Raw genomic sequence first — 17864 nt, forward strand, 5'->3', positions numbered from 1 at the left:
TACAGGGCTGGATTGAGACCTAAATTCTGCCGGCGCTCCCTCCCGCTTCGTGCGGCTGTAGGGCAGCTTTGTACCCCTCCCGCTTCGGCGGTGTTAGGGTCAGTCAGCTCCTCCTGCAGTTGCGGTTGCAGGATAAGCCAGATCCCCCCGCATCGGCGGGGTGATGTCCCTCCCCCGCTCCGCGGGGATGAGCTGGACGGATTCCCCTCCCCCACTTGTGTGGGGATGAGCTGGGTTAATTCCCCTCCCCCGTTTCGGCAGTGGTGAGCTGGGCAGAGTGTCCCTTTGTGGGTGTAATTCTCTAAGTGCTGAGTCCTGCGGATGGAGCTTTGATATCGACATGCTGAGGAGTTTCCGGCAGCACATGACCACATATAGGGAGGCAAAAGGATTGCTCTCTATCTCCACCTGCTGGTAGATGGACACAACCCACCAGTCTATGGATTGATCAGCTATGATTGATGGAAAGAAAATTATCAGCTTGACGGAGTTTAAAAAGGGGTTAGATAGATTCATAGACCGCTATTAAATGGACTTGGAAAAATTCCGCATTTTTAGGTATAACTTGTCTGGAATGTTTTTACGTTTGGGGAGCGTGCCAGGTGCCCTTGACCTGGATTGGCCACTGTCGGTGACAGGATGCTGGGCTAGATGGACCTTTGGTCTTTCCCAGTATGGCACTACTTATGTACTTATGTACTTACCTTACTTTGTATGCTAACTTATGCCTGCCATTGACATAGTGTAAGAGGGTGCGCCTTAACATGGGCACACTAGTGCCAGCATGCTAGTATTCTGTAACAGAATCTTGGTGCCAAGATGCCATTATAGAATTGGCTCTGTGTGCACAGTATTCGGCTACCTAGACTGAGGCACCAGTTTATAGAATTGCCGCCATTATGTCCGTGCATTCACTTGGATTCATTGAGTAAGTGTTCTTTCTACTTAGTTTATCAAGAGTTTTGTCACAGGGTGGGAAGATGGTCATATGTTAAGGGTATCAGTGCCCAGGATGCCACTTGTTTCTTCCCCAAACATTTGCTTCCCAGACTCAGTTTTAGAGTCTGGGGTAAATTTTACTTCAGTGATTTTGATGTTCTACAGAATACCAGATGGTGAAAATGAACACAGTTTTAAAAAATTCGAACAGTCCACAATAGAGATTTAGTAGAAGACACCCTATTATGTATCCCTTCTTTTCCAGAATGAGGATTCAGAGTCAGCGCACCCCAGCTTTAGTTATGAAGTGACATCCTCTAGTTCCTGAGGTAGATTCTTACAGCTTAGATTTCTGGCCTTTATAGGTAATTAAATTCTTCCTTGAAGAAGCAACTCCCAGTAACAGATGTATGCTTCTCTAAGGAGTTCCTGCAATTTAAATTAATGAAGCTTATTTAAGACTGGTCTTTGCATGCAAGAACCACCAGAGATGGTTTTTATCACTTAGCTACTCCTCAAGGAGTACTTGAGTTAACCACAGATATGTATAAATTGTTTGTTTGTATGGCCTCAGGGGTCATCCTCAGCCCCTCCTAACTGAGAACTCACTACATATGTTTGGAAGAAATATGCAGTATGCTTTGGAGATGGTTACACTTGATGGCACTGAAGTCTTATTTAAGTTTCTGGTTTCTTGGACTAAGCAAATGGTGAGCACTTTATTCATCTCTGATTTCTCTGTGTTGCAGGGAGGCATGGAAGGCTCTGGGAGATTCCAGTCCTCAGCAGGCTATGCAAGAGTACATTGCTACGGTGAAAAAGCTGGACCCAAACTGGAACCCTCAGGTGAGACAAATAGGTACAGTTGGACAGATTTTAGTGGATATTAGGTGTGTCAACATGCTATGGTTATATGTTTGGTATTCTCTAATGTAAATTCTATGAATTTTTCTTTTCACTTTTGAGTTACTGTGGAAGTTGAATGGTTATAAAGCTCGAGCTATGATTTCCTGGTTAACAGTTTAGTGAGCTCAAACAAATCAAGTGGCTATCTACCGGATAACATACCACTGATATATATAAAAAAAAAGTGTGGTGGGAAAATAGTTGACAAAAACATATATTTTTATTATCTCAAAAAATATGAAAAAGTAGGTTAATAAGCTGAAGATTTATTAAAACCATTTCAATTTATAAAATCATAGCTTACAATCATAGTGTTAACGTAATAATATTCTTAACAAAAACTGTATGTTAGTGAATCTTTAAGCTTCACAGATCCATTTCTGCAGTGACTGAGAGGCAGATGCGCAGAGGTCTCGTTAAGGACCAGTCTGCGTTTCCAAATTGGTAAAATTGACCAATTTAGAAGCACAGAGGGATTCACTAAGAAAATAGCAAGCAAATGAGCTGCTCGTTGCTTTTGCGACCCAGCTCATTTGCATGCGATATGGGGGAAGCAAGTCGGTGAGCTGAGCATGCGCAGAACAGTCAATCGCTATGCGTGGCTGCTCTGCGCATGCTACAGACGGCTCTCATACACGCAGCAGTAGATTTACCCTTTTTTTTTTGGCAAACACAAAAGCGCTTTTTTTGGATGGGCATACCTGTATTGCAGCTTCCTGCCTCCCGATGCTGGGAAAAAATGGGAAGAACCTTTCTGCTGCTCTCTGCTCTTCTGTGAAGAATCAGCAGCATCAGGGGTTGGTTCCACCCCCAACTGTTCCTGCTGCTTCCTTCTACTGGCTGGCTGACATCCTAGAACACCCATCTCCCTGAAGATGGACTCTCATTGGCTGGCTGCTGTCCCAACTCCTCCTCCCTGCAGGACTTCCCTGATGACATCACTTTAGAGCTGTGAACTGATTGGATCCGAACTTCCTGGTGCCTCCCTCCAGTAGTGAGTAGGCGGGACATCCCAGGCTGATGCTGGCCAATTGGTTTAGCCTCTCTCTGTGGAGGGGGACACCAGGAAGTTCGGATCCAATCAGTTCACAGCTCTAAAGTGATGTCATCAGGGAAGCCCTGCAGGGAGCAGGAGTTGGGACAGCAGCCAGCCAATGAGAGTCCATCTTCAGGGAGATGGCCGTTCTAGGATGTCAGCCAGCCAATAGAAGGAAGCAGCAGGAACAGTTGGGGGTGGAACCAAGCCCATTTCCCACAGACGCTGTTTCTTTGATGGACCCTTGTTTTCCTTGCAATTTTGGTAAATCACCATTACTTTTATGCTTTACATTTCGGTACTGCCCCCCCCCCCAACAATTTCTTGCCAGTGGCATGGCTTTCATACACGCAAAGAAGCTGCGTGTAAGCTGTTATACTTTTTTTTTTGTGCTCCATCTTCCCTGCCTTGTTTCTCCCCTTCTCCTACTTGCAATAATGAAGAACCGGCAGGTCCACACCTCCCGTTAAAATTTCCACGGTAAAGGTAGGGACTGTTTTGTGCATGGGGTCGGAAACGGTAGTGCATCGCATTCACATTATAATAGTAATTAGCCCATTTGCATTCCGTTTTCGTTAGCTGCTAACGTGACAGGAAAATGGCTTGGAGAATCCTTTTGTGCATGTTCTGGTTTATTACTTGCGCGCTAAACTGGCTAGAACCAGTTTAAAAACCACGTTAAGTTTAGTGCATGTGGCCCTGAGAGTCTTAAAATTGGCAGCCAGTGAACTGAACCAACCTAGAAGTCATGCAGGCAGCACAAGGTCTCATTATGTAAAGTAACTTCTAAACTGGATTTTTTCTTTTACCCTTTGGGGTTTTTTCATGTATTTTGTTTACATTTCCTGCTCTGATGTTATTTTAAGGAGAGGGAATAGCAGAGAAGTTAGCTCATGGATCTAGGATTTAGAAACTTGTATTCCAGTCCCAGCTTATCAACTGGTTTTGTTTGAGCTTGAGAAAGTAATTTCACCTCCCTGTGCCTTATTTTACCCAATTGTAATATGTGTAGTAATTGTAAAAATGCAGCACTGACCCTTGCCAGATTGAAGTATGCTCTCTTTAGTCATTCAATCAGAAGCAGTTGCATATGTCTGTTAACCGATGTGCCAGTCTCTGCTGCAGCTCAGGAGTAGATTCTGTGGCAAGACTTAGAAAAATCTGATTTATACAACCGTATTTGAAATGTAAGCCAAATTATACTGACAATTGTTTAAGTTTCAAAAATGTTCGTTAAAAACAGTATCTCTAGCTTCTTGAGGGTCTCAATCCTTTTTCTTCTGTTTTATTATTTTCTCCTACCACTGCCTAAAATATCTTTTTTTTTTTGTTTTTTTTGAGGAGGAAGGTTTGAAACTAGTACCTTTTTGTTGCTTGTAGTGTTGGGTGGAGATGGGAAATGGAGTGTCAGGGGGATTGTCTTTATAAGAAAATTTTAGTTAGCGACTTTCATAATATACAATGTCCTTATTCCTAAAAGCACATTGATTGTCACTACAAAATATTTAGGACCTAATACAAAAACCTCTTGCTGCTTTACTGCACCTTGAGTTTCAAAGCCCCTTTCCCCGGATCTTTATTTGCATACTTGTTTGCTTATCTAAGTAACCTGGATTGGCCACTGTTGGAGACAGAAAACTGAGCTTAGTGAACCTTTGGTCTGACCCAGCATGGCATGTTCTTAAGTCATGGTATTCTGCTAGAGGACTTCCTGTTATTACGAACCATGCAAAAAAGAATATTATAATTTTGATGTAAATTCAGTTACTTCACAGAGGGGTCTTTTATAAAGACACTAGTAAAAAAGGCCCGTTTCTGACACAAATGAAACGGGCGCTAGCAAGGTTTTCCTCGGAGTGTGTATGTTTGAGAGAGTGTATGTGAGAGTGACTGTTTGAGAGTCAGAGTGAAAGTGTGAGTGTGTGTGTGTGAGAGAGAGAGTGAGTCTGGGTGTGAGTGTGTTTGTGAGAGAGTGTGTGTGTGAGAATGAGAGTGTGTGCAAGTGTGTATGTGAGACACAGTGTGAGAGAGAGTGTGTGTGTGTGGGCGAGAGAGAGAGTGTGTGTGAGACACAGATTCTCTGTGAGAGTGAGTGTATGAGACCAAGCGAGTGTGTGAGTGACTGTGTGGCACATAGAGAGTGAATGTGATACAGTGTGAGACAGAGTGTGTGAGAGTGAGAGTCAGAAAGACATTGTATATGAGAGAGAGTGTGAGCCCTGCCCTCCCAATCCATGCCCATCTGTCCTCTGCCCCCTCCATTCATCCTTTTCCAGCAATTCCCCTCTCTCCCTGAGCCCTGCCCTCCCAATCCATGCCCATCCATGCTCCTCTGTCACCTGTCCCCTCCATTCATCCCTATCCAGCAATTCCCCTCTCTCCCTGAGCCCTGCCCTGCAATCCATATCCATCCATGCCCATCTGTCTCCTCCATTCATCCCTATCCAGCAATTCCCCTCTCCCTGAGCCCTGCCCTCCCAATCCATGCCCATCCATGCTCCTCTGTCCCCTGTCCCCTCCATTCATCCCTATCCAGCAATTCCCCTCTCTCCCTGAGCCCTGCCCTGCAATCCATATCCATCCATGCCCATCTGTCCCCTCCATTCATCCCTATCCAGCAATTCCCCTCTCTCCCTGAGCCCTGCCCTCCCAATCCATGCTCCTCTGTCCCCTGCCCCCTCCATTCATCCTTTTCCAGCAATTCCCCTCTCTCCCTTCCATGACCCCTCTCGCATCCATGCTCCTCTCTCTCCCATGTCCCAGCCTGGCCCGCCCTCTTCTCCCCCCCCCCTTCGCATCCATGCTGTCGTTTCTCCCCTGCCCTCCCGCTCCCATTGTTCAACTTTACTGGCCACCCTCTTCTCTCCCCCCAACTTCCTTTTTTTTTTTTTTTTCTTCTTTTTAAATTTACCTCCGTGGCGGTTCCGGCTGCGAAGCGTCAGGGAAGGAGGCGGCACTCCCGACGTCTAGCCTTCCCTTTGCTGTGTTCCGCCTTCTTCTGACGTCATCCTTGACGTCAGAAGAAGGCGGAACACAGCGAAGGGAAGGCTAGAGAAGTCGGGAGCGCCGCCTCCTTCCCTGACGCTGCGCTGCCGGAATTGTTTGGTTTTTTTCCCGCCCTCGACGTCATGACGTTTGACGCGAGGGCGGGGCAGAGACGGCTGGCTGGCTTGAAGGCTTCACACCATGAATCCACGAACCCTTCAGCCTGGGAGTGACGTCAGATGGCTTCAGAACGTTGTCCTCAGAACGTTGAGGGTGCGTTTTATTATATTAGATGGTAATGTTTTTAGTGTGGTCTAAAGGCCAGAGACACTTATAGGAATATATGGGCGTCTCTAATGTTTAGCACATGCTTGTTTTTAGCACACACTAAAAACACTAGCATGCCTTTGTAAAAGGACCTCCGAGGGGTCCTTTTACTATGCATCGGTAAAACGTGGCCTGTGGTAGTGTGGGCTCGTGTTTTTCACATTCACTGGGCCATTTTTTTTTTACCGCAGCTGTGAAAAAAGGCATTTTTCAATGGGGCAAAACAAGAAACAGCATTTATTTCTGCCTTTACTAATCTAGATGCTAGGAGTTGCTAAGAATGAAAAGTTATGTGACACATGCTCTGTAAGAATAATGCCAGGCATAGAATAAAAATAACAGTAGCTTGACAGCTTCAATATCGCCCCACAAGAAAAATAATAGAGACTCAGCACCAATATCCCCCTCTTCCACCCCCTACACAGGTTCCTTTCTAAAGTTCTCTTCCTGTCATGCCTTAATCACCCCTCTTTTCAGTTTTTCTAGTTGCCCCAATCCATTTTTCTCACTCTTTTTATTAGATTGTAAGCTGCTCAGATATTCAGTTTGATTGGTGAGATGGTAAATCCCAAATAAACTTGAAAACTTGGAACTCTTCTTCCCCCTACCTTCAGCTACCCTGTTTCTGTTCTCTCTCTCCTTCTGCCTTCAGCCACACTTCTCTGATCCCTGGGGGGGGCATGGACCCGCATAAGTATCTTATGCAGATCCCAACTGAATATTGGCTGGAACCTGCATAAGTCCTGGTGGGTATTTCTTGGCTAGTCAGAGCTGGATATTCAATGCCAGTGCCCAGACATAGCCCAGAATTAAATATCGGGGCCTAGAAAATTGCTGACGACCAGCAGGTGAATATTGACCAGTGTATGTTTCTTTATAATACTGCATACATCAAGTGTGCACTAAGATAATGATATTACAGATTCAAATAATTAGTGTTATCTCTGCTATTGCTTGGAAAGAGTTGGGGGGGGGGGGGAGTTAACAGAATCTATTTTTTATTATTGTGTCAGCTTCTGAGGATTTATTGAAGTTCAATAATAAGAATGAAATAGATGGGGAATACAATTATAATTCCTGTCCTGCATCATAGCTTGTGAAATGAACCTACTTTCGTGCTCTTGGATTCTGTGTGTGAACACCTGAACAAGGAACCTTGCAGCAAGTGTCAGAGGAAAATGACTTGATTTTCTTATAGTACTCTAAAATATGACTTTCAAATGGTAGAACATAATGTGTAGTTTGCTTTTCTGAGCAAAAAAACAGCACAAAGGGCCTTTAAAAACAAAGGGAACACAATTCTTTCATCAAAAGAGTCCTTTAATAATAAAATTTGATTGGAGGAAGACCCGACACGGGCTGTGTTTCGGTGCTGCCACACCTGCGTCAGGGGTCACACCAATGACAAAAGAGGCTTCAACAGACTAATTTCAACCGTCTGATGATTTCCAAAATGTTCCTCCGAATATCATGTGATGCAAGGTTCACGCACACCATTGGTGTCGGGTCTTCCTCCAATCAAATTTCATTATTAAAGGACTCTTTTGATGAAAGAATTGGGTTCCCTTTGTTTTTAAAGGCCCTTTGTGCTGTTTTTTTGCTTGTACTTTTTTGTACTTTGTTCCCTCTCTCTGTTACATTATAGTTTGCTTTTCTGGAAATATATGGGTGAGAAATAACAAATGTGAATTTTATTTTTGTGGATCTCCATTCATCTTGAACAAATCAGAACTTCATTGATGCTTTTATTTAAGGCATCACTTTGACAGCCAGCCGGGAAGCAAGAGTATATTCCTGAAAATATAGCACCACACACACCAAAGATTAAGTTGCTCTATAATTAGGGATCTTGGTCCTTCCCTGGTGGCATCTTCTGCATGTACAACTCTGAGGTCCCTGCAGAGATCACAGTGCAGCATCTAGCACCAGAGGCTTGAAATTTAGTATTTTTGTGGATATGTTTGTGATATTGCCCTGTAGGCAGCATTTCTCTATTCTGATTTTGTGATTTTGAGTTGGTCGCCTGGAAGCCCTGTATTCAGTCGGCAGAACATTTCTCCACTTGCGTATGAAACTGTGAAAGAAAATCATGATTTCCATTAACAAGAAAAAAAAATTAAGGGAATTTAGAACAGCAGGGTGAGGCCTGCAGGTATTAAGACCAACAAGTGCAGTATTGATAAGTTTTGAACCCTGTCTGTTTGGAGAAATCTGTCTCCTAAGCAGCACGCTTTTGCAAACCTTTTAAAAAATGCTTATCTGTGCCACCAGTAATACATATGTTTACTCAGTCCTCATAGGAAATCATTAAACATGCCTCTAAGTATGTGTCCTTCACCTTTTAAATGGGGATCCTTAAAGCTTTGGGCAAAAGCGTATACTAGTCTTAGCTCTTTTTGGCTGCTTCAATCTGCTGCTGTCATCTGCTGTGTTTTACATTTTCCACTGTGAGTGGCATGTGGTGCCAACAACCCTGTGATATTTTCTGTGGGAGCATTCAAATATTTGTGAGCCCCCTTCCTTATGCTTCTCTTGTAGGATAAAAATGAGTGGGCCATAAATTTCAAGGAAACTATTATAACACTCCACCCCCCACCCCCAAACCAGGCATTTATTTATGTTTCAGTTTTAAGCTTTGGACTGATTTGTTACAAATGCAATCACCACTTTCCTTAGCATCAGAGCAGATGAATCCAGAAACTGATGGGTTGTGCCCGTCCACTGGCAGGAGGAAAGAGTGCAAAACTGAACTAATCCAAAAGGGACAGTAAGCCTCCTGGTGATTCAGTATTGCGGTCCAGCAGTTTTACAGGGAAGAACTCCCTAGTTTTATTATCAAGGCCCTGGAAGTGCTTGAGATTTCATCCCAGGATGCTCCGCCTGGCATCCTCGGCCAGTGCCTTGATGGCTAGCACCAAGAAGCTCCCAGATCCTTTCTGGTCCATGAGCCGATGCAAGAGTTGATTTTGGTTCAGTGTTCCTCACCAGATGCCAGCCTGCGAGTATCTAGGGCTATGTCCTGCTTGAATCTGGTTCTGCAGGAGGAGCTTGAGTGGTCCCATTTGCCTAAGGTGGACACTTGGGTGGTAGCAGTGACTGAGGAAACAACCCTCCCTGTAGTGGGGGGTATTGCTCTCAAAGACATACAGGATAGCTGGAGTGGGACCTCAAGCTCTCTTTTGAAGTCTCTGCTTTTTCCTTTCAGGTGTCCATCTGCAGCTTATATGTGGCTAGGCTGGGTTCAGCGGGTGGTGGATTCATCCATGGACTCTGAAGGCTCACTTATTTCCTAGCAGTGAAGCCAGGACTGGCTTACATGGCAGACCCCTTGTATGATCTGCTCAGGGCATTGACGAAGCAGAGGGCCTTGACGGTCACGGCCTGGCATTTGCTGTGGTGCCATTGGGCGGCAAATGCTGCTTCTAAGCAATGTCTCACCAAACTCCCATTTCCGGGGAAACTGTGGTTTGGAAAGGACTTGGAGAAACTGGTTAAAAACTTGGGGGACTCCAAGACTTAGCGCCTTCCTGAGGATAAACTGAAGGAGACCTTTCGGTCTTCCCAACCTCGCTCCTGGATGAAGGATACTAGGAGGTATTAGCCTGGGTGGTTGTCTTCCTTCCAGCGGCCATGATGTCAGCAGTAGCCGTTCCTTTTGCTCTGACAAGCGCCCTTCAGCACAATCCACCAGTACTTCAGTCACAACTCACTCCTCCCAATGAAGGGACACAGGTCCACTCCCTGCCCAATGTGATTGGGGGTCATTTCTCTTCTACAAGGAGTGGGCCAAGCTTATGTCAGATCAGTAGGTCTTGAACATTATCAAAGATGGTTACAAGTTAGAGTTCTCCACTCCCATCGTCTATTCTTTCTTGGAATCCTTATGCAGAGCCTTGGGAAAACAGGATGCGATTCGGTCCTCGCTGCGAAGCCTGGAGGAGCTGGGGTCAGTAGTTCTTGTTACCTTGGTCAAAAGGGGTCAGGGATGTTATTCCTTCTTTTTCGTGGTTCCCAAGAAAGGCAGATCCTTCTGGCCTATTCTTGACCTCAAGCGGGTTAAACTGGTTTCTCTGGGTCAAGCATTTTTGGTTGGAAATCTTGATGCAGCATTTTCAGTTTCAGCACTGCTGTTTGGTCTGTCAACAGCACCCAGAACCTTCTCCAAGGTCATGGTTGGTGGTGGTGGCAGCAGCAGCAGCAGCATTCCTCAGGAAGGAGGGAATCCGGGTGCATCCGTCTCTGGACAACTGGCTGATCAGAGCCTCCTCCTATGTGGATGGAGTAGCAATTTCCAGTCAAAATAGTAGAATGTTCCATATCAAAGCAGCCTCATAAGGAAGAGACTGCACTAGCTGTTGTCGATTCTTCAAAAACTTAATGTCGCTGCTATAACATCATTTTTGGCCATTCTGTTATGACCAGTAGCATAGGGATGTCTTTGTGGCCAGTCTACTAAGAATGCCAGCTCCTCCTGCATCCCAATGGTTTGATTTTGGGCGTTTTCCACTTGGATTTTTCCCCCCCGAAAATGGACCAAAAAGATAAATGCACAGAGCACAAAAACATCTAGCAAATAGCCATTTTCGAAAAAAAGGATAGACATTTTTTCTGTTTTGAAAAGGCTATGTTCCCCACTTGAATTTTGGACGTTTTTAGCAAAACATCTAAAGTTGGACTTGGACGTCATATTGAAAATGCCCCTCCACGCCGTACTTTGTATTGTTATTTGAATATTTTTACTGCTATAATTGCTTATGTTTGATGTATTTTTACTGTACACCGCCTTGAGTGAATTCCTTCAAAAAGGCGGTAAATCCTAAGAAAGAAAGAAATAATAAATAATTAAGCAATGTGGGCATTAGGGTTTTAACATATGTTAAGGGAATTAGTGTGCACTAAACGCTAAGAAGCCTGTAGGTATAAAGTGGTTAGTGCAGTGGACTTTGATCCTGTGGAACTGGGTTCAATTCCCACTGCAGCTCCTTGTGACTCTGGGCAAGTCACTTAACCCTCCATTGCCCCAGATACAAATAAGTACTTGCATAAACCATGTAAACCGCTTTGAATGCAGTTGCAAAAACCACAGAAAGGTGGTATATCAAGTCTCATTTCCCTTCCCCCTTCCCAAAACACACCTAGAAGAAAACTTCAAATCTTTGCGTGCCACTGTCATGTGTATAAACTGTGGCTTTTCTAAAAATTGCCATTTTTACTGAAACCTGGTTGGCTGAATTATGTCTGTTAGGATATAAAATTTTACATTTGTGTACAGATGCGTTGGGTGGCTAGCAGTCATTTATAAAAGTTTAAAAAAAAACTTTAAGTATGGATTCTTATTCTTTCAGTTCTTCTTCATTGGTGGAAATCCAATAGGGAACATTACAGTTTGGAATGGAGGAAAATTATTCAAAAATATAAGATACAATTATTCAATTATTTAATAAATAAAGACAAACTAGATAATAACAATTTTTTTCTTTGGTGACCTAATTTAGAAATATTGACGACTTAACAGTTGGAATCAAGTTCAAATGTCCCATCAGCAGAGGACGTGGCGTCCTATTTTAAAGTGGGAGAAATGAACTTATAAATGACATATGTGGAGGGCATTTTCAATATGACATCTAAATCCAATTCTTGGTGTTTGCTGAAAACGTCCGAAAACCAAGTGGTGAACATAGTGATTTTTGAACCGGAAAAACGTGTATCTTTTGTTTTGAAAATGGCCATTTGTTAGATGTTTTTTATGCTCAGTGCATCTATCTTTTTGGACCATTTTTGAAAAAAAAAAGTCCAAGAAAAATATGTGCAAAAACAAGCCATTGGGATGTATGGAGGGGCCAGCATTCTTAGGAGACTGGCCACACAGACATACCAGCAGAGCAGTGGAGCACCTTAGGGGGAGCACTGCAGTGGACTTCACATAAAAGGTCCCAGGTACACATCTCACCATAACCCCTTATATTGTATGGTGAGTCCATCAAAACTCATCAGAAACCTACTGTACCAACTGTACACTACTACAATAATCCTTATAGCTGCAGGTGTCACCTATATGTGGTACAGTAGGTTGCTGGTGGGTTTTGAAGGACTCACACTTTTCACCACAAGTGTACCAGTTAGAGTGGGATATGGGTCTGGGTTCCCTTCTCTACAGTGTACTGCACTGACCACTAGGCTTCTCCAGGGACCTGCTTGCTGCTGTAATAGAACTGGCCATAACATCTGAAGCTGTCATAGAGGTTGGTGTGTACTGTTTCTTTCACATCTGTGTCAGGAGGAGGAATGAAAATTGTTTTCTACTGCTCTTTTTCCCCATTAAAAAAAAATCTGAAACCAATAATAGTTTAGCCCGTTTAAGGGTTTGTTAAAAAGTGTAAGACTTTTCTCTGGCCCGTTGAGGTTTCAAGTGAAGAGTCTTGACATGATGTTTTCTCAACTGAGTAATTAAGCAAGTTTAGTTATTTTTAATATTTCTAACCAACATTTACTTCTAGAAAATTGTATAGAGAAAGAAGAGCGAGGGAGGTCAACTGGAAGATGGAGCAGAGTAGAGGAATGGAGGTCTGTTTTGTTTTGCTCATTGTCCAGTCCTTCAGTTATCAAGTGTGGCATCAAAATGATGGAATCTGTTACCCTTAAAACTCTGAAAATTGATTACCTACATTGGAAATTGCTTAAATCTTTTTCACATACTACCCCCCTCCCCCTGGTTTATTAAGCCACGTAGCAGCTGGTGGTGCGCTAATTCTGACACAACCCTTTCAGTCTGAATGGGCTGTGTCGGTATTGCCACGCACAAGCTGCTACCACGGCTTAGTAAACAGGAGGGTAAATTTATAGTGTCTAATAACTAGTTGATATTGTTTGAAATAATTCTATATTCCTGGGTATGCCCAGCTTCTTAATATTATGACCCGCATTGAATCTCTAAATGAGAATTTTGCAAGATGTAAGAAATAATGTAATGGTAAAATGAGCATCATGTTGGATAAAAGCTTGGAAAGAGGTACCGAGTTGTTTTATTATAACTTCACTATAATTAGTTGTCAAAGAAAAAAGCCAGTGAATCTTTGGCCTCCTCCATTTTCATTTTGTCAATAAGAAGAGTTAAGGGATTAAGATTTGTGGAACGCCTGGCTCAGGGGAGGTATTAAGCCAGCATGTATGTCTTCAATACAGCCAGCTGGGTCAGTATTGCACAGCAAGAGGCTGCCTGTTGCTTCTGCATTTGCTTGGTTACGGGGCATTTCTGTTGCTATGCTGAAAACTTTTCACTAGTGTTCCTTGGCATTTAGCTTTTTGTTTGTTTTGTTTTAAAAACTCCTGTTCAGATTAGTTTAAATGGAAATTAAGATCATCTATTTAAAAATTCTTTATAAAGAATAGGTTATGTGTGTATTATGCTGGATGCCCCTTAGATTATTAGGGAAGACTAAGAGTATCTTGCACATTTGCATGGCCCTCTACTATTCCACCATAACTGCTGACATGGAAAAATATTTAGCTTTACATTTTAAATTAAATTGGGAACTTTTTATTATTAAACTTTGCTCCTCCAGAGTCCTTATAATAAATCTGGAGGGTTGCTCATTTCCAGGTTCACACCCCGTATTTCAGGAGTAGTATATAGCATAGTGTATTTATTAACTCAGAAGGTGGTTGCTGTTCCTACTACAGTGGCAGCTGTAGCATTTCCTGCGATCTGCAAGTTGGTACTTTAACTGGCATTGGGCTTGAAACAGGGAAGAGTGTCAGAGTGTGACACAAACCTGATCACTGAGCATGCAAAATGTATTCTCTGATAAGGGAGGCAAATATCAGGAAATGTTAGTCAGTTTCATTTTGGGAGTCTGTTAATTTGAACTGGGAAAATATCTTTGTGGGCATTCATGCTTAAAAAAACACTGTAGCATTATAGAGATAATAGTAGGAAATATTTGAGGGCTGATTTCTCATATGCAACTTAGGGGAGGAGGAATTTACTGTTCTTTCATGACTGCTAATCCCAGCAAGAATGTTCAGGAAGAAAGTGGTACAGAATATGTTGGTGGATAAGGAACCGAAGGCCCGTTTAGTCTGCTTAGCTATTAGGAAGGATTTTAATTGTATATAGCAAGTTAAGTTTAGGGGGCAGAGATTTGAATTTTATGGACTAATATTGGGTTTCTTATTGTGTATTAGTTTATTGGGTTTATTTATACTGATGACATGCTACCTCGCTTCAAATGTATTTATGCTGAAGCTAGCAATCAAATGGAACAAATAAATTTCCTGGTGCATTCTGAAGGTCACAATTGATCTTTGGCTTTTCCTTGCCTTTCTGCTCACTTAGGGAGGCTTTGTGCCTATTTAATGTGTTCTTAGATTTTGTTAGGTTTTTGCATCTACTTCCTCCCATGGAAGGCCAATCCATACATCTGTTCACCTTTCTGTGAAGAGAGATTTTCTCATGTTTCTGTCCTCCTGGAGCAGGTGCTTCTCAAACTTTTTTCTGGCTGCAACACTTGTGACTCCCACAGAAGCACATCATAGTGACACACCTATGTAGCACCCCTCCCCAGGTCGTGACACCAAATATGGCAAGCACAACTCTTTGGGGTCGTGACCCAATGTTTGGGAAGCGCTGTCATGGCATCTTATGGTGACTCCTGTTGTAGAACTTTCTTTTCAGTGAGAGGTTTGCTTCTTACATGTTATTTATAGCTTCTGAGGTATATGAATCTCTCTTTTATATTGCTTTTCCCTCTCTCCTTGCCTGTAGGGCACACATACTTAAGTCATCAAGTTTCATTTTATAGGGTTTAGGTGCAGACCCTATGCTATACTAGTGATGCATTTGAGCGTTTCTATTGTTTTGAAGGTGGAAAATAAACGGAGCAGATCGTTGACAAAACAAACGTAATTTATTAGTAAAAAACCAATGGAATATACACACACAAATAGCCCGACACAGGCCGTGTTTCGTCCAACAGGGCTGCTTCAGGGGCTACACAACAGTCCTTCACTGTCAAGTGTAATGAACGCATATAAAATGTCCTGCAATTGAATATAAGAAGATCACCTTGATTTGAAAAAACAGCTGGATCAGAGATGCCAAAACATTGAATGCTGACTTGATGTCAGTCCGACAGTCTCTTATCTCTGAAAGTGTTTTTTCAAATCAAGGTGATATTCTTTATATTCAATTGCAGGACATTTTATATGTGTTCATTACACTTGACAGGGAAGGACTGTTGTGTAGCCCCTGAAGCAGCCCTGTTGGGGCGAAACACGGCCTGTGTCGGGCTATTTGTGTGTGTATATTCCATTGGTTTTTACTAATAAATTACGTTTTGTTTTGTCAATAATCTGCTTCCATTTATTTTCCATCTTGGAGTTTGCAGACCGTCTGTCTTTGTGCTTTCTTGGACCCTATCGTTTTGAAGGTACAGCTTCCTAAACTGGAAGCACTACTCCAGGTGAGGTCTTGCAATCAGCTTGTACAACTTCCAGTTCTGTGAGCTAAGCATCTCCCCTGTTCACCATGGCCACCATCTCATTGTAAACTTTTGCTACTTTGAGATCAGATCCACATCACTGACTTATTTTTTTCCCCTGTTTGATGGACAGCAGTATCACACATCCATCATGTTCTGCTGTCTTGAATTTCCATATCTCAAATGTTCAAACCAGCTTTAATGGGGGTAATTTTGTAACAGGATGCCTATCTACACTGTATCCACATATTTTATACAATACATGTGTATATCGCAATTCCGTGCCACTCAGGTTACATACCCAGGAGCATGTATGCACAGTATATAAGCATAAGTTACCATGCTGTTTTATGAAAGGCCATTTCCTTGCATAAGAACTTATAAAATAACCCATTTTTGAACTTAAGACTAAGCTACCATACATTCAACCATGGTTTTATTTTTAATAGAATTGGTGTAGAACAAAGGTCTTTAGGAGATGGAGAAACAAATAGGAAATAATGGAGTATGAGATGTGGGGAGAAGGAACCATTCATATTCCTTTCTGTTGACCTCTGAGGAATCCAAATAGGTATCACTCTGACCTCCCATTTCTAGGCCATGGGTGTGGGGCTGTGCAGCATGAGAAGCCCCTTAGGATTACCTGCCCATTTTGTTTCGATGATTCTCCCTTGTATCACCAATCACACAGACTTATAATATCTTCCCTTGCCACATTGTTTACTTTTTAAAAACATTTATTAGTGTCATACAAATGATACACATCATCTTTCACATATACGTTCAGTTCTTTCAACCAGCAAGTAATTGATGTACTGTATAATATGTTAAATAAGTGAAATAATCTATAAACTACATAAACTTCTGATTTTTCAGACTTTCAGTTCCCAATTCTAACCTTCCTGGATCTTCTCCCATCTCTTTCCATCTTATGCAAGAGTGTACCCTTTACATTACGTCATCAGTTTGATGCTGTCTTAAGCTGCCTTATCAGCTGTCAAGTGTAGATCTTTCCACTTTAATTAAATTCCGTATTTTACAATATCTTTCCAGTCTTTCATTTCTAAATTTTCCATCATAGCCTCATCCTTCATTGTTGAATATCCAATATATTTATCTGTTTTCAACTAGTTATAATTTCACAGTATGCCAACGGTTTACACTTTCTAAAATATTTATAGACTGCAACTATCTACAGTTCCAGGCAGTGTACAATAAAAACAACACACACATTATAAATACAATAAGATACTTAAAACACTACATAACATAAAGCACATAATTGCAGCAGTAAAGTATTCGAATTCTTCATCAACATATAGTTCTCAGTTGCCAAATTCCTGGCTAAAAACATAGTCTCTCGAGCTGTTTTCTAAAGGTACAATAATCTTCTAACATTCTGATTTCACCTGGCAATTTGTTCCTTTCTAAAGGCCCAACTAGGGTAAAAGACTTTTATAAGTGTTTCTGCCAATTGATATCAGGTAACACTGTGTAATTGCAGAAGCCTAGCACCTCCAGAGCATAGAGTTCTAGCTGGCCAATATGGCTCCATAGATGATGTCATATATTATGGTGCTTCAACAGAGAATATTTTGAAAATCATACATAATTTATGTTTAAATCTTCTTTATTCAAGAGATCAACCAGCAAAATACAAAAACAGCATCAACATTTTCTAACATAAGAGTGCTCATTTAATCAACCCCCTCCTTCCCCTGCTCTTCCCCTTCCCTCCCCTTTCCCGAACCTCTCCCCCCTTTTATATTGGTAATAAATACAGTGAAGAAAGAATAAAAATAATACTCTCAAACTGAAAAAATTCCCCAACCTCTTCCTTACCAACATGGTGTATGAGAGGAGTGCATGGTTAAGATTGTGGGAAGACTCTTTCATGTATATTAAAGATTTTGAATAAAAAGGATTTTGATATAATAAACAGTAGTCATAGTTATATTAATGAATATGCAAGAGAGATTTGCAAATCATGGAGGCAGTGGGTGTACACTATCTTATACAAATTCATTAAGGATAGCCTGAAAACCCAACTAGTTTGGGGCCCCCTAGGACCAATGTTTGATACATCTACCCTAATTTACTAAGAAAAGTGTTTGGGGTCAGGCTTGCTTCCCCCACAAAAGGATCTACAAATGTTTTCCACAACTTGTAAACAAGGGAATCAGATCATTCTC

The 17864-nt window shown here is 42.1% G+C and overlaps 1 protein-coding gene across 2 annotated transcripts in view; it reads left to right on the plus strand.

Annotated features, from left to right (window-relative positions):
- Window positions 1-17864, plus strand: part of ACBD6 (acyl-CoA binding domain containing 6) — a 255828-nt gene that overhangs the window by 17591 nt on the left and 220373 nt on the right. The window contains exon 3 of one of the 2 annotated variants that reach the window (XM_030206058.1): window positions 1689-1798. In XM_030206058.1, coding sequence (XP_030061918.1) covers window positions 1689-1798 — 110 coding nt within the window. The remainder of the gene's footprint in view (window positions 1-1688; window positions 1799-17864) is intronic. The other variant, XM_030206059.1, reaches the window with a different exon arrangement.

The sequence above is a fragment of the Microcaecilia unicolor genome, chromosome 6 (genome assembly GCF_901765095.1).
Source record: "Microcaecilia unicolor chromosome 6, aMicUni1.1, whole genome shotgun sequence".
Classification (NCBI taxonomy): Eukaryota; Metazoa; Chordata; class Amphibia; order Gymnophiona; family Siphonopidae; genus Microcaecilia; species Microcaecilia unicolor.